This window comes from Anopheles bellator, chromosome 2 (assembly GCF_943735745.2).
Source record: "Anopheles bellator chromosome 2, idAnoBellAS_SP24_06.2, whole genome shotgun sequence".
NCBI lineage: Eukaryota > Metazoa > Arthropoda > Insecta > Diptera > Culicidae > Anopheles > Anopheles bellator.
Window position 1 is genome coordinate 21830841 of NC_071286.1, and position 24886 is coordinate 21855726.

General features: G+C 51.6%; 1 protein-coding gene across 1 annotated transcript in view; it reads left to right on the forward strand.

The window, feature by feature from the left end:
- The window catches only part of LOC131207179 (cadherin-99C), a 147900-nt gene that overhangs the window by 64695 nt on the left and 58319 nt on the right, over window positions 1-24886 (forward strand). Inside the window, exons 2-5 of the mRNA XM_058199791.1 lie at window positions 10523-10689; window positions 12917-13347; window positions 14033-14211; window positions 14297-14419. Coding sequence (XP_058055774.1) covers window positions 10523-10689; window positions 12917-13347; window positions 14033-14211; window positions 14297-14419 — 900 coding nt within the window. The remainder of the gene's footprint in view (window positions 1-10522; window positions 10690-12916; window positions 13348-14032; window positions 14212-14296; window positions 14420-24886) is intronic.

Consider the following 24886-nt stretch of genomic DNA (forward strand, 5'->3'; position numbering starts at 1 on the left):
GCCGCGGTGCCAGCATAGAAATGGCATATCGCTCGACGGCATCGCATGATGCGCGCTGATTGATTACCAACGGGTCCGTAAATGGATCGCCGCACGAGTGTCATCGATCTCCGTCCCGGCGATCGACGGATTGGGCTGGAAGCCGCGCGTCGCGTCGTCTGCGGGTGACATTTTCACATCGCTCACGAAATGGCCGCGTGTTTCGCGTACCCCACCAGGCAGCGCCGGGAAACAGCGGGAGTTCGAGCCCGGGTACAAGCTACGCTGACAGGCGACAGGTGTTGACTTCCTTGTACGTGGCCAACACGTGTGTGCATGTGTTGGCGCGCGCCCGTGTTGCGTCAGCATAGCGCACACGTGAACACAGAAAGAGCATTAGAAAAAGGGAGCCCGCCAGTGAAGGCAGTGGGAGTCGTTCTGGGTGGCAACCCATGTTTTTATGTTGCTCCGAAAAAACTCCAAACCCAATCCTTTAGACCGACCACCACCCAGACAGACAGACAGGCTGGGCCAACCAAAGGGCAGGAATCTTCCGCGTTTGCTTCTTCGGTGCGGCGGCGGAAGAAACGGCCGGAGGGTGGCATGTGTGATCGGGAGTGGGTGGCCCCGGGCCGTGGGCTTAATGTCAGCACAATAGTGGGAAAATGGTGCCGGTGCTGGTGCATTGCGCGCCACTGCACCGATCTGAATCCCATTCACCGTTAGTGTCTCATTACAGCCATGGCGCAAGAGTTGAGGTTATGTTGCGCCCAGCTGTCCTAAATGTTTGTGGCGAAGAAAATGCCACCCCACTAACCCCAGTGGCATTCTTTCACCGCCCAGGCAGGTGGTTCGGACCCCACCGTCTCGGTATGTAGGGCGCGGAACTTTCGCATGCAAATTAGAATCGGTGCCATGGTGCGCCGTGTAGCATTACATCGGGGTGCCGATGCCGAGGTGCCGGAACAGATGTAGTTCAAAGCATTTAGTACCACCTATTGCTCGGGTGGTCACCGGAGAAGGCCACCAGACTCCAGAGACTGCTCGGCAGTGGAAACCCGGGATCCCGGGATCTTCGAGGCACAATCCGTATAGGAGGAGTCGTCCTTCAGTGCGAGAAACGATTGTCCGATCCTTGGATAAGCGGGCTTCGGGCCGAAAACGGAGAGAATGCTGTTTTATGCGCCTCTCGGCATTATGTTTATTTCCCTTTCGCAAATCGCGGCCTTGTGTCGCGCGCAGCTTTTGGTCAATTCGATGCCTGGCGACGCCTGGAGACGGCGATGATGATGATGTACGATAAGTGGTAAAGAGGGCCACGAAACATTCCTTAAAAAATAAAAAAAAGTAAACATCACGTAGAGTGACATTGTCAGCCTGTGAAAACACATACACAGGACAGGGCCAACCCAAAGCGAAGACGCCCAACTCGGCATAACCCTTCGCTGATTGATGATTTATGGCACGATAAATCTTGGTTCGATTTAACACGCGCTTGCGCGCACTCGCGCAAGTAATTGGAGATGACTGTGGCGTGGCGCAATCGTGGAATGTTGACTTGCGGTCAAGGCATTAAAGTGTCCCGAAAGAGGGTGGTACCTCTCGCTTTCAAGTGCCGGTGACAGCCGAGCCAACTCCCGCAACGCGGTAGCCATTTCGGCCGTTTCGGCCACGACAGGCAAATTGGCCAACAAATGCGGCGGGGGGCGGCGGTGCGGGAGGGGTCGATTGTGTTGGGCTCGGTGCGTTTTTGGCAAATTATTATGCCCGGCCAACACCAAATGACCACATAAATTTATGTTGTATTCGGCCTTCTTTCTCTACTTTTGCTACTTCTTGCGCCCTTCCTCGATGAGTGTTCCGGGCACATGTTTTTATGTAAACAATCATAAATCAGCCGTCATTTTTACTTCACTTTTACTTACTCTCTCGCTCTGTCTCTCTCTCGGGAACCGTCGCGAAAGATCAGACACAGAGGTCACGTCCGATCGTCGCGGATGGTCAAAGTTGATTGCGTTGCCCGTTTCAATTTCGTTGTAAATCACCGGATTGGCTTTTGGGCGCGTGTGTGTCTGAGGGAGAAAGAATGTAATTTTGGTTGCTTTCTTTTGGCGCACTTTGGGCGAAATCTCATCCCCTTTCCCGTGAGCCGGTTTTCGACCGGTCGGTGGCCGCTGGAAGCCAACGTGAAAAGAAAACCACTTCCAGCTTCACACCACGTGTTATCAAGTGCAACGCCGAAGTTGACGATTAATCGAGAGTGTACCAGAAAATCACTTTTATCATCGCCACCAGCGCCGCCACCGTCGAAAAGGGCAGAGATCAGCGTCCCACAAGAGCGGCCCGTTAATCTTTGGCTCCCTTTGTCTCCCGGGAAAGTCTCTCTCCCCGGAAAGCGAAAGTAGGCCACCGCGGTGTCCGCGGATGCCCAGCCCAGCCGTTCTCTACCGGTTGCGCGTTTCGATCGAAAAAGTAAAACAAAATTTTAACATCCCATTATTTGGGACCAACACGCACACACACGGCGGATGTGTTCGATTTTCTTCCGCCCGGTGGGTTGGTTAGCGTCTTTTCTGTTGCTCTGCAGACGTTGACCGGTTTTTGTGGGTTACTCCTTATCTGTTCGCTCGGCTTTCGCTCGATAATCAGCCTTCGAATGCGGTGTGGGTTAATAAGTTGTTAGGCTGAAGTTTTTAAACAAACGTTATTTTTTCTAGCACCGATCAGTTTTCTCACCCGTTCCCTTTTCGTGTTCTATAGAAACAATCCTTTGAAGGCCATTCAATCATTCCTCGGAAGGGGGTGCCAAAGTTTTTGGTTTATTTTTTGTGAAAATCCTTAGGGTTAGGTTCTCAATTTTTTGTTGCTTCTTGGCTTACCTGGTACTCAAAAAATTATAAACAAGTTATCAATTAATTATTTTGGAAACAACCCTACCCAATCATGCAATTTATTAGCGGCTTTAATATTTATAGAATGCAATATCTAATCCTATCTTTAGTTTGCTTACGATATGAGCTATCAAGAACGGCTCCATTCTCTGTCTTTTCTATAACGGTTGTATGTGATCTTTATTCACCTTTACTCATTTCATGAATCCCTTTCAATATTTAGCCAACAAATTGAATTTTTCGGTGAATATAGTATCAGTATTACAATTTTTAATCAAATGTTTTGAAAATGTTGTTATTTTTCGGAACGCCATTTTCGTATTTTTCGACGTCGTGCCAACCGTAGCATAGTGAGTCAGCTTAGCTACTCAGCGACCTACGCAGGCGGGACCCAGAAATCCAACGACGAGAACGTTCACCTCGATTGAGGTCATGTTTTGGTGGCATTTCTTCGTTTCGGGCCCTCCTAAAGATTATGTCCCCCTTTCTCGCTTTTAATTCTCTATCCATCGCCATCACGGAAAACAATCTTCCACCGTTTGGTTTCCTGCTCAGCTTGCCGCTCGCCCCTTGCCGCTTGAGTCACGGACCAATCGACACGGAGCTCCTTTGTTGGGTTATTAAAAATATTTTTAAACTCTCCAAGACGATCGCCAACGACGACGGCGATGACTACGATGATGGTGCTGATGATGATGCGGATGCTGAAGTAGCAGCGGATGGTGAGCTCCGGTGGGATGCGATGTTGATAAAGGCTGACGATGAACATTCCGAGGATACTGGCCGTCGACACCGTCGCTCGGACGCTCGGGGTGAAGGTTTCTGTCTGTTTGCTTTATGCTCGCGACCGAAAGCGAAAACACCACTCTGGACGGAGCGATGGATCTCTTCAGGACGGGTTCGAGCGGGTTGTTGTTTTTATCGTCGCAGTTGTGGCCACTTCCCGTTCGCCCCCCCAGCTTTCGGAGTCTTCGCCCGGTAGGTTACGTGGAGCTGGTGAGTGAAAGTTTATCGGTTTCTGCATGCGATTTCCATCTCTCCTGGCTCTCGAAAGTGGCCCCGTCGCCAACGTCGCTGGAAGATGTGTTCGATCGGCTGCGGGGCCTCTCACCCCGCCGACCAACCAGCAGCAATGACGCTGAACAAATTCGCTACCGGAATGCTGCCGCTGAGAGGTAGCATCGCGCCCTGAAGAAGTAGTAACTGTTTTCGGTGGAAGCAATAAAAAAACCGTGGGGCTCACGAGTGAGATTGCCGAACACACATTGCCTAGCGGCGATGCCCGATAACCTCGGCCGTGCAAAGTGTTCCTTCAAGTTTGTGCACGGTCCGCCTGTCGGCCTGTCCTGCAATCAATTCCCCGAATGGCCCAACACCGATCGTTATCGTTCTGACGGGGAGTTCTGACATTTAGCCCTCCGGTAGTGGTCGGGGTTCCGAGGGCCAGTCGACTGGTTGCTGCACCATTTTCTGAACGTTGGACGCCATTTTTGCCGCTTTGCCATTGCCCTTTCACCCCGCGGCCAAGCCAGCCCGAGGTTAACCTTTGGTGTATGTGTGGTGTTCACAATTAGAATAAATCCCCGAAGGACACACACTGCGGAGGGAGGGACCAAAAGCAAAACCTCAACCCCGCTATTATGCTGCCGGACGCCATTGTCCGATCGGCCGTCTGACCACGGACCACAAAGGCGAAGGGCGCCAGCCAAGCCCTGCAACGTCATCCATAAATCACTTTCAATTTCGGCGTAAGTATTATTATTTGGACCTCATCGCCGTGATCGCGGCGATCGATTGTCGAGGAGCCATTGGCTGACCCGTTGGCCGTGGCACCAAGGTATTTGTGTGCCGAGGTGGCCCGCATTAGACGCCCCAAAACGTCCCGTCTAGTCGCGCGGGGCTTGCAATGTGTAGCAAAAGGCTAATTTTATTTAATGCGATCGTCGTGATACGGTAAGCGTTGCAACGAAAACGAAAACCGCCCATAACAACCGACCGCCGGACGGACCACAACGACGATGATGATGATGGTTTGTCGTAGGATGATGATGCCATTGCACACACGGGATGGGAAGAAGAATTGTCCATTGTTTCCTGTCGCCATCGCGCCGCTTTCCAACACCTCCACACAAATCGAACCGTGTCCGGGGCGTGCGCACACACAGACCTAACCCTTCTGCGCTAGAAGTCACTTTAATGAAGGTTGAAGGCCCGACAATGAGTCAGCGAGCACGATCTTTAGGCATGCCACCAACTCCGCGTGGCACATTGAAGTCTTCTTCAGTCGGCACTCCGCCCGCCGTCGGTCGGTCTTTGGAGGGGGCGGTCGAGGCGGTGGAAGCAAATGTCAGACCGGGCCCGCTAACGGTAGGCAGGACAACGGCGCGCAAGCACCCACTGATTGACGTGGTGATAGTACGCGGAAGGACTTTTCACCCGGGCTCCCACAAAGTGAGAGTGATTTATTCCCTCCGCCAACACGGTGGCCGTGGCGAAAGTCTAGAATTGATGGCCTCTCTCTCTCGCTCTCTCTCTCTGCATCTCCGTCTCTCTCTCGGGTTGGCTCAATGACGAACGGTCTGCCATTTACATAATGTCATCGACGAGCACGACCCGCGCGACTTCATCTCAAGCCCTCGGTGTGTTTGTGGTTCCGTCCCAGGGACACCGACAAGTAGTCACCATCGATCACCACTCAAGCGTTCGCGAGAAAAAGTGCATTCCGAAGAAGCGCCCGCGATCGGCGTGTTGCACAATTAAAACAAATAACTTCAACGCACCGCTTACGAAAATCAAGCGACGAACCCGATGTAAAACGGGCTCGGACGAAAGCGCGAGCGAAAGTGTTGGTGCTGGTGATTCGCAAACGAGCAGCAGACAAATTAGCACCTTTGGCGTACGATGCACAGCCCGACGGGGCGCAGCATAATGGGTCCCCGGTGGGATGGGACACATTGCCACATATGCGCGCTCGTTCGATGCAGTGCGAAACGGTTACGGACATAGTTTCGAACGGTTTACGGCACGGAACGACAAAAAATGAAGAAAGCAAAACTGTGGCCGGATTTGCAGAACCCGGATTGCCGGTGAAAGGACCCCCCGCCAGATTGATGATCTGTGGGCGCGAGGCCAGCGAGAGAGAGAGAGGACGTTCATTATTCGAGCGATACGCGGAAGGCCCCACTGTGGGGGTCACCACGCCGATACGCTGGCCGATTTGCCGTTTCTCTTTTCGGACCCCCAAACTGCTATCCTGGAGGAAGCTTTTAATGCCTCGTTCGATCAATAATTAGCCCCGCGCGCTCTCGGTGGCGGGTCCATGTAATTGGACCAGTTTCGGACCGTGAGTTATAGACGCACGTCAAACCACGCGCCACCCGCGGGCTGGCAACCCGCTCCAAACGGTCGTCCTCCGGGGGCCCGAAGAGCCGTTAACCGAAATAACTCCCGGGGACCAGGGGGATAACAAGCAAAATCAATTAAAATTAGATCGACCCGGACTGTCCGGACTTCCCGAAATGTCCGACCGCGTGCCGTGTTGTGCCGTGTCCGCACAATGTTGGCCGAAGTGCATCTAATTAGGGGGAGAAAAATAAAATAAATAAGCCGTGGTGCCGTGCGACAAGCGCACCACGGGCGCACCGAGCAGGAAGTGGCCCGTGATGCCGTATCGCTTGTCCGGGTCCGTACAAGGCAAAAACAAGTGCCGTGCTGAACAGCAACCCGGGCACGACGCAACGCAACATGGCCGCCACCGTCTACGTCTAGGACGACTTATCGTCGTCGTGGCCGTCGTCCCGTACTCGGACCGTCCGGTCCGGAAAGAAGCGACCGACCGGTTCATAAAATGAAATGAAAAGTGCACTCCAGGACCCGTCCGTACTGTCCGCCGGCGACTCGGCTCGGCTCCGACAGACATTTGACTGCCCGTTGGACTGCCCTCGTGCCGATTGACGCAGCAGGCAGAGGCGGAGGATTGTTTAATTTGTGTAGTCGGCCGGGCTCGAAAGCGACCGTGGACCGCGTCCTGCCCACGTTACGCTGCCGAGACGAGTCAACATTTTATCCAAACAGTCGCCTAGGACCCCTCGGCACGGCAGCAAAAGGATTGACGTGTTTTGCACCCTCCAACCGGTGCCCGGACTCGGTGCCGTGCTGAAAGAGATCGTGGATCTTATCTGAACCTCGAGTCCCCCATCAGCCGAACGCACCGAACGTTCGCCGATCGATGGGAAACACGGTGATCAGTGCACGCAACGGCCCAGGCCCACCGCCACCGGCTTTTGGCTGTCTGCCTGCCGATTGGATATTCCATTCTCTAAGGCCTCCCAGTGGGGGGGACCTCGCCACGCCGGGGCTGCTGGGTTTTCGGGCGAAGTGAAAACGAGTTTTAATTGATTTAACAAGTTGTTGTCGTTTGATTTTCCTATGCATAATTTATGGGTCGTAAGCGATGCCGATAGCGATGGGGCTGTAAAAACCTAAAAAGCCGAGATGAGAAGAGAAGCAGAAAACGGGATGGAAACGCACCGCAACGTTGTTCGCAAATCGTTTATCGCGCACCCTCTGCTCGGGTCTCGGGCCTCCTGGGCCCCACGTTCGACTCGACACCGGCACGCGCTCCGGCGAAACAACATGCACGGTCCGCCTGCTTTACGCCCTAAGCTCCTAACGGGGGTACTCTTCAACGGTGGTACTCAATTGACACCTCGCAAAGTTTCGCCAACATTTTTTTTTCCCCCCCGTTTTGTTCCTTCCATTTCTGTGTTTTGGTGTTTGGCCCACAATATTGGCACGCAAACCCTCGCACAGCAAACCTGTTGCAGATAAATCGTGTTTCGGCTTTCACGCCTGGTTTTTTTTTTTTTTTGGGACTTCGGACATGTTGTGCGCACCGACGCACTAACGCCCCGAACCGCATGCAAACGGTGTCAGGTTGAGACAGGACTCCGGTGTTTGCGATAGGTCTATCGGAAAGCTTCGCGTTTGTTGGCGTCCCAAACACAACCGTAGAATTTTGATATTTCAAATACTTAAATCATCTGATTGCCAGTGCTTCCAGAGAATTAAAAATTGAACCAAGTGTCCTTTAGATATCGATTTGGTTAGGGAATATTTCACTCTTACAAACAGTGGTTGACAAGTCCCAACTGTCTGTGTTTTAAATCATTCTCTATTGTTACCCAAATTCAGTTGGGATTTTCTTCGATTCCTGTATTTTTTTCAAACACTTAAATTTATCTCTAATAAATTTAGTCTATTTTTGAATAAAAATTTCTTTGATTTGACGTGATCCCTGAATGTCGGTTATTTTCGACATTTGTCTACCAGTAGCGAGCAGACGAATGTTTCAAAAACCGCAACGAATGGCAAAACAAATCCTCAACACACAAAAATGGTTTAAAATTAAGATGTAATCGAAACAAGTAGCACTTTCCGGTACACCTAATGTATTGGCCAATACTCCAGCTTAGAGACTAGCGTGTTTTATAAGCAAGTCCTAACTGTCGAATGGTTTACTTTTTCTGTTTCGCTTGTTTCAGTTCAGTTCAGTTTTTCTGTCTGTTGGCCAAGAAACAAACCACAACCGCTGCCGGGCGGCCTGCCGTAGCCGCGATCCTTACTGTTGCCATTGCCGTGTCCTTGTTTCCCGCCCAGTGGCCCCGAGGGCAAACGAGGCGGTGATTAATTGCGGCAAGTCGGGCCCATTTCTCGGGGCCACACCGCACAAAACCCGCGATCTTATCGGGTGCGCTTAATGTGCGGTAATTTTTCGGGCTTTATCAAACGCCGCGCCGTTGGAAACGCAACCGCAACGCGTAAAAAACGCATCGCAACCGCATAAAAACAAAACTCACGCGCCTGTCATAATTGGCACGTTGATTGAGGCGGCGGGTACAGGTACGCTGCGCCCGGCGATTATGTCCACAGACCGCCGCCCGGCCAATGCATCAACGTGTAGATCCTAATCTTGCGGGCGCGCAAACCATTCCTAACATTCCCGCCTGTCACCTGTCGGTGGCGCACCGCAAGATTATGTTTCATTTTATGCTCCGCACACCGCCGGACGGCAGCCGGGGCGGATCGGAACCGGCACCTGACACTTCGGCGGAGGTGACACTAAATCAACCGGCCAACGCACGCGGCTCCGACAGCACCAATAAATAAATGTCACAATTTATGTCCATTCGCACCGCACATCGCGCGGATGGAGAAAATTCACCAAACGCACCCAGCGAACCGGTTTCCAGCCGGGAACCGGGAGGCCGGCGCATCTTCCTGCGATGATAAATGGGTGATCGATCGCCGGGAAGTGGGAAACACGGGGCGCGATTACATTAGCAACCTCGTCGGCGAAACCTGCGCCGCGACTGACCGATGAATTCGGGTTTTCCTCTTTCTGTCCGTCCGTGTTTTCGCGTTAATGTCGCTGATTACCTTCCGCGCTGGGTGCACGCTTGCATGTTGGGCCGCCGCCAACGAGCCGATAACGAGTTCGACCGCATACCGTGTGCGAATATTTCTGCAATCAATCATCGGCGACAATCGGGCAATCGGCATCATCGTCAACCGCACTCGGTCCGGGATCCCTGTGTGTGGTGCAAATTTGTCCACAAACTGGCCACCATCGTTGGGATTGCCAAAAATTTGAGACCATTTACCGCCTAATGGACGTCGCAGGGATTCGGTTCGGGAAAAACCAACAGAAAAGGCGCATCCTAATGAAGTCATCAAGCGAAAAGGAATGCCCTTTCTCGATCTGGTCGGCGACGCACACGCACCCCGAGGGCCCCGGTGTGTCCAGTGTGCGAGTGAGAGAAAGAGCACTGGCTAAAAGGCTTCCCGAAAAGTCCCAACACCAAGCCGAATGTGGCCCAAACGCGAGTTCGCGAAAACATTGGGAAGAAACATTATTTACGGCGCATGATTATTAACGGCGATGGGCTTAAATTGGGCCATAAATAATGTGGACCCGAGCATAAAGGTCCGACACCGGACCGAAAGAAGGTTAAGCTCTGGTTACCGGGCTCCCTGTCGCTACCCCTTCCCGCCCATCTCTCGCTCTGTCACTGGAGTTGAGAAGGGAAGGGACCAAAACGAGCGCTTTTCACGATCGCCTTTCGGCTTGGCAAACCGCTGGAAGCCTGCGGGTCTCCATAATGAGTCCGAAAAGTTCCACAAACCCCCAGCCAGGGCTCGATCGTTAAGTACGTCCGGATAGATTACTTGCGGGGACACGCACACACACATACTTTCGCTCCGATGGCCACTCTCGTTGCCACCGAGACGTAGGACGAATGGATGGCGAAACGCTCCTGGCGAATCGGCGGCCCAACGAAACACCAGTCCAAGGCAAACCCCCTTTTTTATGCTTTTCTATGCTCCACATTCCTGTGGTGATCGCCAAACAGCGATCCTCGATCCACCCGGCACCCTCTCCTCGGGTGCCTCCGGCGGTATCGGGGAAAATCTTTTCCCCGCGATCGGTGTAAGGAAACACGATCCGCAACGGGGCGCAATAGAGAGAGAGAGAGAGTCACTTCGCGTTGCGTCCGAACCTAGGGGGTTGGGGGAATTGCGTAAGGTGGCCCCCCAATCACGGCAAATGCAAAATTTATGTTCAATTTCTCCCACACTCGGAACACTGGCAGGTTGCGCGAGGGAACTTTATCTTTGTGCCAAGTTTGGAAGAAAACACGTTGCGGGCACAATCTATCACCGGCCATCTCGGCCGGCCGGCGAACGTCCTGCTTGCTGGGCTGCCGGCCGTTGCATCGGCCTGCAATCTGCAGCAGCCTCCGAGGCTGAAGCCCGAAAAGTTCCGAAAGCAACCCTTCGCCGAGCAGGTGGATTTTGAATGGCCCGGGTGTTTTCGTTCCTTTTCCCTTTTTTTCTCTCCTGCCTAGACCGATACGATACACCGGGGTTTGAATGTGACGTGCCTGTTTTGCTTTACATTTGAATATTTAATTACGGCAATCGTGCTGCCCGGGACACGGGGTTTTATCGATTGCCAAACGAGCGCTTAAACGCAGTGCGGTGCAACGGTGCTGCATTCCACATTTATTAATCGGTACGGTTTGGTGAGGCTACGCTCGATTTCTAGCGCCACGCGGCCGTCCCATGACCACAAGAATTTGCCCAGCCAGCCAGTGTCCAGTGGATCACAACACGCTCTGCCCGTCCGCTGAGCTCACGACCCAATAGGTGATCGATAACGCTTGGCGACGTACGACGGCGCAGCAACAACGACGGTTTAGTTTGTGCGATGTCGTCGAGAACCGAGCGGAGCGCGTGTTAAAATGTGTGATGATTTTTTATGCTTTTTATGCCAATTAGGGGTAAACTTGTCTTAAATCAAGTTGTGTTGTTAACGAAATCAATATTGACTTTTTTTCTTTCGAATTAAGCCACATTTTGGTTTTTCTGTTTAAATTTGAGTTTGACTCTTCATTTCGATGAGCAATGCTATTTTGTTTGACAAGAGTTCTGCTCAATGTCCCTCGCTTTTATATTTATTTCATTTCGTAGCTTACGAAATCATTTTTTGTTACGTACTCTTTATTTTTACGGAATTCTTATACACGTTTTACGGAAGACAATATTTTATTATTTAAACAAATGGTCGTTAGGCTTATATTTTCATCATTTCCAAGTGGAATGAAGAGCGTTTAATATAAAAAATCTGTTTTTATGTGCAAATAAAAGAAATCTTACTCACGAGAACCCAGAATCATTCATGTGATAGATTAAAAGCACTATCTAAGCTCTAGGTTGATGTAAGTTTCATTCACGAGCAATGCAGGAAAATAATTCTATTGCATTTTTGAGTACGTAAAATTACAGCCAACATTCTGCGTATAAGGTATGCTTTAATGCTAAGGTCTGAACACTTTAGTTCTTTCTAATGGCAACGTGCTGACAGAGTAACGATAGTATAGCTGTATAAGAAAAAGTATATAGACAATTGAAATGGATTGATGAAAATGGTAGTATACAAGCGATTTGGATGAGATTTATGAGCTGGAGCGATGAGACTTTACACTACATTGGTATCGTTGGCGATTTCGTGACAGAACTTTCCATATTCGAGAACCGAAGACTCTGTTACGGTTGCCGTAACACGGTTTGCAAGTCTTACTGTAACAAGGATCGGATTTCTTCAACCCAAAAAACATGAGAAACAATAAAAAAGTGCAAACACTTGTAGCAGACGACAAAGGAAGCATTAAGCTCCAGTGTTGCGTCACGTTGAACGGTCCCATTTGCGACCGCTGACGAGCCTTAAGTGGCGTTGCAAGTGAGCCACTAAATCAAACAGTGAAACGGAACGCACTGTCCGCGCACGATGGATTATGACGTCAGCAACCTGCTGCTCGCGCCGACAGCGAGACAGACCGTCACCATCCTAGAGGGGGCCGGTGACTAACCCATCGCGAACCCGTTCGGTGGCGTTCTGGCGGAAATCGAATTACCATTTTCGCTCCGCACTATTAATCTTCTAATCGACCCGATACGGCCATTACCAGAGAACGGGTTCCTCACGCCCGCTTCCCGTTTATGCAAATCCGACTCTGATTGCTGCTGGTGCTGCTGCTGCTGCTGACCCACAATCAGCGCTCCAGGATCTCTGGTGAACCGCGCGTCGTGAGCGGCACGATCCGCCAACAACGGCACGATTGTGTTGGTTCTTGTTACAGTATGATAATTGATTAAAAGTATCGCTAATTGTTGGTGGTTGGTACTCTCCTTCGGTTCCTCGGGAGGAGGTGGGTCGGTCGGCCCCGCCGTAATGTCTAAGCGGCCCCAGACTTTGCTTTCGCCCGACCCGATTTGAATGAAGTATTTAAATTGAAAATTACGGTGGGCGGTGTGGAGAAGTACTCGAGTTCGAGCGTCAGACTATGAATTAAATTATTCCAAAGTCCGAACCGGCCAAGCGTCCGGCGCAGCTGACTCAGCGGCTGACCCGTTAATCCCTCGACCACCGCCACGTCTTTAATTAATTCATATTTTCCGCTCTTTTTTTCCAACTCTCCAAACAGGTCGGCTTCTCGGCTCGGAAGCAGCACCCGCAGAAGTGCCCTCTACCGAGATCGCCTTCCGGCCAGCATCCGCGTCGTCGTTGTCGTGACACCGTCACCGGACGTGAGCGGAGCGGAAATGACAGTCACCACCACGAACTCGGCATCGACCAGAGCAGAACCGGAGCAGCAGCAGCAGCAGAAGAGCGACAAACAACGACCGTGCCGGAACACACGGGGGACGGCCCACACCACCATGCGGGTGACCAGCTTCTTGTCCGGCCCGCTGCGGCCATCGGCGACGGCGCACGGAGTGCTGCTGCTGCTCCTGGCGGCGACAACGCTGCTCGTGACGCACGCCATCCCGGCCGTCGACGGGAAGCTGCAGCTGTGCGAGGTGGAAACGGGCCAGTCCAGCATCATTCTGGACATCGAGGAGAGCCGCGGCACCGGTGAGTGTACCTTGCGCGCCGTTAATTAGCCGACCGCTTTGTTGTGGCCAGCCTTTTAGTACACTTTTAGTACACCCGTAATGGGGTCGTTCGGGCTCGGCTCTTCTGCTGCTTCTTCTTGGCGCCGGTTTTCGGGTTTACGCACGGGGCCACCGTAACGGACACTAAACCGTGCTCCCATTTTAACTGTCCGCCGCCGGGCCGCCCGACATCCGGCCATTAATGGTGAGATCGGAGACCCCCGAGCGTGTGCTAAAAGCGAAAAAGTATCGATCAATTAAAACTGGCCCCGCAGGTGAAAAGGTGGCGCGCGAACGGGCCGCAGCCGGGCCGGGTTCTTCGTGACCGAGGCCGAGGGCCGAAAGGGCACCCGGTGGCAATAATTAGGCTGGGCTAGGCACACAGCTGGCATTAGGCTGGAAGCCCTTCTGGCTAGAAGGCAAGTGGATCGCAAAGATAGGGCGACTCGCTGGAGGGATTGTGTTCCCGTTTTGTTTACAGTACTCAGAAGGGAACATAAACTGACGCTACAAGGCGGGCGATAGCATAATTGAATATAAAAAAGTGTTGCCAGGGTCTCGGGACATTCTTCGGCGTGTTCTAAAGCACCGAAAGGCCCAATTATGCAGTGTACGTGCTCCGCTTTCTTATGTACCTCTCTCTCTCTCCCATTTCACGGTGGCAGCTGTTGGACAGCGGACGAACCCACCGGAGCTACCGATATCCGGCGACCCGAACGATGATATCACACTGGAGCTGGTCTTTCCAAAGGGCAAGCCCACCTTCCTGCTCGACGGCAAGTCCTTGCGGCTCATCCACCCGCTCGATCGCGATGAGGAAAATCTGAGCCACATTGTCTTCCAGGTAAGTCAGCGACGGAGGCCAATCTGGCGAGCGAGAACCCTCAGCTGACCCAGCTCGATTTTCTCGCCCCTCATCTCATCTACAGATAACCTGCATGGTGCGGTCGACGCGCCGCAAGCGCAACATTCCGATCATCGTCCGGGTGTCGGATGTCAACGATAATCCCCCGATGTTTATCAACACGCCCTACGAGACGAGTGTCGCCGAGGTAAGTAGCACAGTCCCGTCCAGATTTGTCTCACGCGCCACCCAGCGCTGACGGATGCAGTAGGTCAGGCCTGGCTTCCAGTTGCACGAATCGCGTCTTTCGATCGCTCTGCGTCTGCATTATTTATGGTCCAGACGCAGCCGCGAGGGCTGGACTATAATTTCGAACAGAACGCACCGAATCGCACGCTGCCCATCGCATCCCATCGCCATTCGTTACGCATAATAATTGCGCACCGCGCATTGTGACGGTGCGAGAAGGTGCAGCTCCTGACTGGCCCGGGACTGGCTACCTCAAGATTACTATACATGCCGTGTACCGATGATATCACTCGACGCGGCCTATCTGCGCTTGTAAAACTTGTCACACACCATCGCGAGCTACGATCCCGGCCCGGGTCGGGACACGGAAAAGCCGGTAACACAATTATCCCTCGCACCCAGATTCATAGTAGCACTGACCTCGCGTGGAACAGATTGCTGGTCTGAAGCGCATCGATCGACGTGGCTTGGCGATGTGGTCGCGATCACTCACCTTCCATAGGGTGGGTCCATCTAGTGTTTCGACTCGGAAGATGGGAAGTAAAATGTGTGGCTGTCGTCGATTATGTTCTTCATTTTCGAATGGATCGCTGATGCCGCCAGACCACCGAAACCGCACCACACAGTGACCCTTTATGGGTGCATTGGCTTCTTTTGCACGAAGGTTTGCTGATTCCCAAATACGACAATTCTGCTCGTCGTGAGCCTCGTCAGATGAAAGGATTTTTCGGTTCAACATTCATCGGTGAAACGTTCTTTCGCCCTATTTGCCAATTTTCTGCAAGCGTATAGCGTCCCGTTTCGTTAATGCCCATGTTTTTACTAAATTTTTTTTTTTTTTTTAATCTTAGAGGAACGGACCGGGCCGTATTTATTAAATTTACTTAATAGGTACTTAATCTAGTTTAACAAGATTAGCTTAGGTAGTACTTGGCATTTCCTCCACTTCAATATAGCCTTATCCCGGGCTAGCTCGGCTGAAATGTGTCAACGATGCGTTGGGTGTATGCGTTGATGTACTATTGTTGTTCAGTTTGAGCTGTAGTTTTGTTTCGGCATCAGAGTGATGACTATGGGTTATTTTATGGCCAATAGGTGTAATGTCAATTCTATTTGTGGATGATGCTGTTTCTGGGGCGTATGTTGTTCCCGGCGTAGCCGTAGACCCGACGTAGCCAGTGTATGCAGTTTCTTCGGTGGCTAGAGACTCTATAGGTAGAGAGTAGATAAGTTTAGTGCGTTGCGGCTCTTTTTTTATTTTTACTGTATCGTTTTTTTTGGCTCCCTCTATTGAAGAAAGGCCATCGTTGGTTTTCCAACGCCTCGAGGCGCTCGAGGCGACGGTCTTCTGCCTGTGATTATCTAGACGACAGCTGGGCCTGTATTATCAGAATGGACGGCGAGCCAAAAACCAAAAACGAAACAAACGAAACATAAAGCTAAATCTACACATTCAACAGTAAGGGATGGAGGACAAAGGAGAAAGACAAATGGGTTCTAAAGTACGATTCCATTCTCACAGGCGAAGTTGTAAATGGTTTTTAGGTAGGCGATGTCGCGAGCTCCCAGGATGTCGCGCACGGGAGTTCCTATTGTTCTTCCTAAGGACTCGACGGTGCTTAGTAGCGACGGCCTTCCCGCGCTGAACTCGGGACACGACCATAGAAGATGGTCCATGTCGCCGTAGCCGACGCCGCAGACACAAACCTTGGTGTTGGACAGATTAATTCGTTCCAGGTGTGCGTTCAACGCGTAATGGTTCGACATCAGCCGCGAGATCATGCGAACAAACGCTCGGTTCACGCCGAGGCCAGCACACCAAAGTCGCAAGGACACCTGCGGGGAGATGGAATACAGGAACCTGCCGAGTTCGTCCTCGTCCCACAACCTCTGCCATTTTTGGAGACAGAGTTGCTGCGGAAGGTGGAGATACTCGGAGGGGTGGAGTTCCCGTTCGAAAATATTACCCTCCAAGGCGCCCTGTTTGGCCAGATAGTCCGCCTTGTCGTTACCTGGAATGTTGCTGTGGGAGGGGAGCCACACCAGCGAGACTCTGTAGGCTTTGTCAAACAAGGAGCTCAAAACTTCTAGGATTCTTTGAATAAAATAATTTGAACTCTTTACCGAGCCCACTGATCGCAACGCCTCCACCGCGCTTAGGCTATCAGTAAAGATATGATATTGATCAGGTGGGCTAGCACTTATAAGCAAAAGCGCGTAGAATACCGCTGCCAGTTCAGCGACGTATACTGTGCAGGGTTGCTTCAGCTTAAAGAATGCTTCGGTGACGGGGTTGAACACTCCGAAGCCAGTGGAGCCTTCTATTAAAGAGCCATCGGTGAAGTAAGCCTTCTCCGAGGGGATGTTACCATATTTTTGTACAAAAATGTCCGGTAACATCCTTGGGCGAAGACTAACAGGGATCGTCTTAATTTCCTCTATCAAGGAGGAGTCTATAGTGACCAATGAGCTGTAGGATCCTGGGAAAATGTCACAGTTCGTTGCTTGAGGAGCACTAGGGTGGGCCTGAAAAGAAGTAAAGTCACGGTAAATGTTCATAATACGTGAGTTGGAGCGTGCTTCCTCTAAGGCTTTGAAGTTATTTAACAAGGACGGATTGCTGGTCGATGATCGAATGAGGACACGGAGGGCCTGTTGTTCCAAACGGAGCTTGATCGGCATAATGCCCGCCATCACCTCGAGCGACATTATGTGGGTGGATGTCATGGACCCGAGCGCGATTCGTAAGCATTTGGATTGTATTAGCCTGATTTTTTCCAGCGCCGTCTTGGAGGCCCAGTGGAAGCTAATGCAGCCGTACTCCAAGACGGAGCGGATCGTAGTTTTGTACAGCCTAATCAGATCCTGTGGATGTGCGCCCCACCAGAACCCGACAATCCTGCGCATAAAAGCAACCCGCTTTACACACTTTCGCGCTAGGTACGAGAGGTGTGTATCCCAAGATAGTTTTTTGTCAAACCAGACACCGAGGTATTTAAAGGAGTCGACAATTCTTAACTTTTCATGGTTTAAAAAGAGATCGAACTGGGGTTTGTATAGACCCTTCTGAACATTACCTGGGGTATTGTAGCAGAAGGAGAATATCATCATTTCCGTTTTCGATTGGGAAAACTGAATGCCTAGCTGATTGGCCCACCCTGTTAAGTTATCCAGGGTGGACTGTAAGGGACGCTGCATTGCAATGATGCTTTTATTGGCAACTGTGATGACTGCATCGTCAGCCAGCTGTTTCAATTTGCAGCTGGCCGTGAGGCAAGAATCGATGTCTGTAACGTAGACGTTATATAGCAGCGGGCTCAAGCAGGACCCTTGTGGTAGCCCATGGTAATTTGTCAGTTTAACCTGCTTACGGCCATTATCGAAGTTCATTGTTTTTTCCGATAGAAGATTAGAAATAAAATTGTTAATTTTCGGGGGTAGGCCGGCGGTTTCGAGTTTTTCACATAGCTTGGTGATGCTAACTGAGTCAAAAGCCCCTTTAACGTCCAGAAAAACAGCGGTTACCATCTCATGCCGAGCATGGGCCAGCTCAATTTCAGTTGCTAGAAGAGCCAAGCAGTCATTGGTTCCCTTACCCTTACGGAAACCAAATTGGGTGTCTGACAGTATTCCGTTTGATTCTAGCCACCTGTCCAGTCGAAAGAGGATCATCTTTTCTAGTAGTTTACGCAAGCACGATAGCATTGAGATAGGACGGTAGGAGTCGTGCTCTGATGGCGGTTTACCGGGCTTCAGGATAGCGATTACTTTTACCTCTCTCCATTCCGGTGGGACGATATTGAGATTGAAAAAAGCATTCAGTAGTTTCAGTAGACGTATCCTCACCAGGTCTGGCAGGTTTTGCAGAAGTTTGTTCCTGATCTGGTCTAAACCTGGGGAAGAGTTTTTGCCGGAGAAGAGGGCAAGTGAGAGCTCTAGCATCGTGAAGGGGGCGTCCATGTGGTGATATCCGGTCAGCGCATTTCGCTCGAATTTCTGCGTAGGAACAAAATCGGGACAAATTTTGTGGGCTAGGCCGTCCAGCCAGTCATCCGTAAATTTTTCGCTCTCGTTTGGCAGAGGAATTCTCCGCATCCTTTTGGCCATGCTCCAAAGCGAGCTGAGCGAGGTGGAGGGGCTGAGGCTGCTAACGTACTTACGCCAGTACCCTTTTTTTTTCGCTTTTAAGAGATTTTTACACTTTTTCTCCAGCCCTCTATATGTTTCGTATAGAGCAGCGGAACCAGTGGTACGGTAAGAGCGGAATGCTTCTCTTTTCGCCTGGAATGCTGCTAGGCAGTCACTGTCCCACCAAGGAGTAGGGGGTTTTTTAAACACTCTGCCTCGTTGTAGCGGCCTTGATTGGGCTGCAAGGGCGCATTCGTTAATAGATGAGACGAGAGTTCGGTATTCCTCTAGAGGGGGTAGATTTTCCGGTACGGCCGACATTGACGCAGACAGCAGCTCGCCATACTTCCTCCAGTCGATGTGCCTTGTCAGGTCACAGTTGAGGGGCCTGTCATTAACTATACGGTTCTCCCTGTTGATCATGATCTTTATTGGGAGATGATCACTGCCGTTGGGATCCTCGATGACTTCCCACTTAGTCACGAGACAGCCAGGGAGAAACGAGCATAGGGACAGGTCCAGCGCACTTGCGCGTGCCATAGGCATAGCCACCCTAGTAGCTATTCCTGTGTTGAGTAATTTCAAATTATTGTTGCTGCAGATCTCCATGATGACGGGGGCGAGGGCATCGTCGGATCTGCCTCCCCATTCAATTCCATGGGAGTTGAAATCACCCAGGATAAAAAGCGGCGCAGGCAGAGACGCCGCAAGGTTCGTGAGGTCTTTTCTGATCTTCGCAACATCGATCTTGGCTCTCGTTGGGGGTATATAAATCGAAGCGAGGGACACGTCAAGATCGCCTACCTTTGCCTGTATAGCCACGGACTCGACTATTTCCTGGCTAGGGATAGCGATCCTCGAGAAGGTGTGACTCCTGCTCAGGCCTATTAACACCCCTCCGCCGTGCCTGTCACGGTCTTGACGTATGATATTGTATCCCGGGAAGGTGATAGTAGTGTCTGATGAGAGCCAAGTTTCAGATAAGGCAAACACGTCACATTCGTGTTTGCCGGTCAAAACTTTGAGATGATCTATTTTACTAATAAAGCTTCTGCAGTTCCATTGTAGTATGGTAGCCATCTTACTTGTCGAGCTGGACTACCGTGGATAATGCTGGCCATTGGGCTAACCAACGGCTGATGGCACCTCGAGCTAGAGGTAGCACCATAGGAACAAAGCCCCCCAGGGGAGAGGGGAGATTTAGTAAGGACACCAGAGACTCGAGAATCTCTGTGAGGGTGGGGATGGGCTCTCTACGGAAGGACCTAGCTTCCTGGGTGAAGGCTACATTGGTCTTCCTTTTGGGGAGGGGCGGGAAGTCCTCGGTGTGCTTAGGGGCTGTGGGGGGGATTGAAGGCCCCTGTTTTGCCTTAATTGATTTTTTCTTTAGGACCTTTCTGGCCTTCTTTTGGCCAATTGTAATCTTCATTCTCGACGACCTTCTCACGTCGTCCACGAGGTCAGTCAGCGAGGTCGGCGCCTCGTCAGCAGGCTGTGTCGCCTGTGCAAGCACACCGAAGGGGTTTGAAGTACGCGTTGCGTCTTTTAGGGCATCTGCGAAAGATCTGTAGCAGGCCTTCTTTTTCTCAGTGCGCCGCTGCTTGTAGATAGGGCATGAAGTGACTTCATGCCACTGCCCCTTGCAGTGAATGCATTTCTGCGTGGCAGAATTGCATTCGGTAGTGCTGTGCTCCCCTCGGCACTTCCCACACATAACTTTTAGTGTGCAGTACTTGGCCGAGTGACCAAGCCGACTGCACCTCGTGCACGCCGCGACCCGGTGTACGAAGGGTCTTTTCACGGGGATACGCGTGCCCTCAACGATTAAATAACATGGGAGCACGGTTCCCTCAAATGTGACGCGGAGAGAAGAACTCTCCGCGTACACCTTCTCGCCGTTCACCACTGAGGTGGAGTACAGGCGGCGCACTTCCAGCACGCGGGCTCCCGGGGTGCTGGTGGAGAACGCACCCAAGCCGCAGGCCAAGATGTCATCGGGTGAAACCTCGGTCTCCACGACACCTGTAACTTCCACGCTGCCGTCGGGTATAAGCACGTGGTGTTTTACTGTAAACCGGCTGTCCAGCACCAAAGCGTTTGCGTCTTCCCTCTTAGTGAGGGTCACCTTCATTTTGTTTGGGAGCACCATGGTGATGTCCGTTATCGAGGTGTAATTGACGCGCAGCGATCGGCTGATCGCCACAACGTCGAGTTTGCCCTCTTTGGGCAGCACAAACACTATGAAGGGTCCCGTGCGCGACGCCGGGTACGCTCTCGCTCTACCTGTTGATAAAACGTCTGCCGATTTTTTCGCAGCCGGTTCTGTAGTTGCCGCCGCCGGCACCGCTGCCGGCCTTTTTTTCCTTATGACCAGGGTATAGTCCTCATGGCCAAAATCGGCCACGGGCTCCCCCATCGTGGGGGGTTTAACGCACAAACGCCGAGAACGAAATTCCTTGCTTTAAGGTAAGGAGATACAAACACACGTACACGCACACGCTTGTTAATCACTGGGCTTACCACAGGTTAGTATATACGTTCACTGGGACGTGATAACGAGGCCACACTAATACACCTGCGCTGGACGCGATCGAGAGAAACTCGCACTCGCACGCGCCAGAACAGAAACAAAGGCTTCGGCCCGCGCCAGTCCAAGGCCACAGTACGCTGTCGGGATCGAACTTGTCTATTGGAGCGATAAATTCCTGCGTCTGCACGCGTCGACGGTTAGAGGCAGAATCATGTTTTTACTAAATGTTTCCATAAAAAAACACTTGATGGATCACCCTGCACAACACGCGTCACGTTGCGCGGGAGTTCTTCCAGAAGTCTCCCGACGGGGTCGGTATCAATCGGTGGTAACCTACTTACGAAATTGCATAATAATCCTGCGGTACGATCGGCCGCACATCTGTCTGTTTATCATGGTCCGCCTAGGACCGGGCTGTAGGCGAAGACGATCATCGAACGCGCGCCACAAGCCACCCGTCTGGGGGCGTTATTAATTTTACAAATGTCTTTACGCCGTGCCGTAGTCGTTCGGGTCCGGCCTGCCGTGCTAGATGTAGACAAGTCAAACGAGATCTTCCCGCGCTCCGAGGGGCAGTTCTCGAGTCCGATTGGTCAGTCCCCCCCACGAGCCGGGCCGTGCGCGTCGGTCTGGAATGGATGGAAGGTGGTATTTTATCGATCTTATCGATAGTTAATTCTTTGTTTGTTGTGCAACAGAAACGGAGCCGGAACGGCTTGGCGGCCGAGGCGGCGGCGGCGGTCGTGGTCGTGACTTATTTATTACCCCACCCGGCCCAACGGAAAGCGGCCCTCCGACGGAGAGAGATTCCGGTCCAACGGAGAAACATAGGCTAGGCTCTGCGTAGCATCTGCCGGACCAGTGTTCTAAAACCATAATTAAAGCGCGTGACGTGGCCACCGCTTGACCACCAGCAGATGGCGCGCGCCCGCGACTGGCACGCTATCGTTGGCGGGTCTTGGCCGTGGTTAGGTTTTTAATTAATTCTCCACTCCGAATTATGTGGCTCAAGCGAGAGCTCAAGCTGGCCGCCGGAGTGGATTGTCTAAACCGACCAGCGGACCCGATCGTAGGCGTCAAGCCAGCAACAATCCGCGGAGTGTGTTGCCACCAGGGCTAGGAACCGTTATGACCGGTCCTGGTACCGGTGTTTTGCAACTAGACAAACCTCGGACTTTCTCCGGCGACGCCTCCGTCGAAGAACGCGGCCTGGTGCGTTTGCGACCCGGTTTTTCGCGTCTTGCTGTGAAGTACTTCCCCAATCCTGGCCGCCCTGGAACCGGTCCCCGGAGTGGGCATTCCGTGTGACAGAGAGAGAGAGAGAGAGAGAGAGAGAGCGATCGAAAGAGGTTGAATAAATTAATCCAAAAAGCTTTTAGCGAAAATATTAGCACTCGCGTCGCGTGCGTTGACTACGCGCCCGGTGCGATGTTGCGTGAACCGACCGTGGACGTGAACGATCACACATGTCACATGTCAACAACCCAGCCAGCGGGGAAGGGTGCCTGTGCGGGCCATCAACTCGCGTCACGCTATTAATTGGCGTTCGCTTCTTCCGGAAGAAAGCACTCGCCCCGGGGAGTTGGTCCTGTGGATGATAAAAAGTTATCACCTCGAGACTAATTTATGTGACTTTGATCGGACGCGCCCGAAGATCATTTCTCTTCCCCACCGACCGAGCGGGTCTCTACCTCATTTGAGTCGCATTTAAAAGTCTATTATCTTAGGCGCCTAACACTCGTCGGTGTCGTACATTGTCTCCAAGCGCCAAGCGGAAGAGGAACCGTTGAAAGTGGCGGCCGAAGAATCGACTGACACTCACTCTCTCTCCGTCTCCGTCGGGCACACCCCGGGGGGGTCAATCCAATTCGACCCCGCTAATGGTACGATGGTTCATTTCATATTTCATACCTCGTCAACGCCGCAACGCAGCGAACCCTTTCCGGCCAACTCGGCGCGATGCAGATAATTAGAAAGTCCGCGAGGTGGACTTGGGGTGATGATTAAGGTTAAAGACACACCGTACACGGCGTGAGAATGTGAGAGCATGAATCATAACGCGCGTTTGGGCGCTCGCATCGGAGTCGCACCGGAAATCGGCGACATTTTAATTTCGCCTTCGAACCCGCGGACCCGAGGCCATGTGGGGCCGGATCGTCCGGACCGGCGAGCGGCTGTTAGTTGTTCACATATTTACCGCCATGTCGAACATTGATTGTAATTATGTAATTACGGTTTCGAAGTAAGTAATTGTTTTCATTATAATACCAGTTTACGGCCCCAGAACTGGACTGTGGCGAGCGCTCGGAGTCGTGCTCGGAATCGATAAGGAGCGGGGCCTTCGGGCCCCGTTCGCTCCACAAAGAGCGCTTACCGATGGCCGAAGACGATAATATGATAATTTAAAAGGCGTAGTTAACGTTTGTTAGCTTCTACAATTATATACAGCATTGAAGATGGAGCTTTTGATAAATATGAAGAGAGCAATATAAATACAATTAACAATGCAACTAACAACAACCGTTTATTTTAAGTGAAAAACAAACACTATCGAAGCGACACAATCAAACATACAATTGATAATAATCTTTGAAATCGAGCAACAAGAATATTCAAAAAGTAATTAAATTGTAAACTTCCTTAGTTTCTACTACAGGGTATCTTAGAAAAATACATTATCCAATTTGCACCAATCTGGTCCAATATTTTGTAGAACTTAAAATCTTCGAAGGCTCATTACAAAACCATACAAGCAGCACCCTTACCTTATCTAGTTCGATTCGAGTTGGTCGAAGCCTTGTTACTCCATCGTTTATAATGCAGAGAAATTGGAAGATGATAAGCACTTTGGGAACACTAATGTAAAGTTTTACCCTCTATAAAAAAGTTAAGTCTATATTCTTGGAATGAAAGTCCTCCCAATGAGATATGTTTTGACGCATGCATCGAATGCTCTGCCTGCCTCCTGGTGATGGCTTTCAAAATCTGTCACTTCAGCTCAGTTACAGTTCGAAAAGGGGACGGACGCGAAAGAAATGTATCGATTACTGCCCGGCCCGGCTCGAGAGGCTCGCCCTGCCCTGATTTATAGGTGGTTAATTAATTGCAAGCTGGCAAACTGTCAAACGCAGTCCGATTAAAATTCAATAACATTGAACGCCCAACGTAACCGCGCGTGTGTGCGGGCGCGCGCCCGCCGAGCTGCCGGAAAAGACGCGCCGAGCCGAGAAACCCCGGAGAACGAGTGAGTTTTTCTTTCTCGGCGACTGCAACGGCCACGAAGGAGACGAACCTGTTCCGCGCGCGCACAGAAACACACATCTCGGTCGGTGATCGGAATGATATAATTAACGTGAAATAGGCAACCCTCGCCCCGCGGTTCGGTGCTGGAAACAGCCCTCCGAAGGAATGAGGAAGCCACTGGCGTGCTTTTCGCACGCGATCGCCGCTACGCAGGGGCGAGCCCGTGGGGCGAGCCACCGAAGAAGAAAAACAAAATCGGAATCTACAGGAATTAGTTTCTAATGAGGGAGAAATTTTCTTGTGAATTTCATTATTTTCCCTTTTGCTGCTGCGTGCCACCGTCGTTGGCGTCGACGTCGCCTGGGCTAGAACTGGATTAATCGATAACCATATTTGTGCAAATGTGATGTGGCCTACATGGCCACCGAGCACTGTCCGCCCCAGTCCGTCGACTCGAACCCGTCGTCGTCCTACGTAACGAGCACGGTGACGGTCAGCGTTTTATTTTCCTGCGCTTCGGTTTGG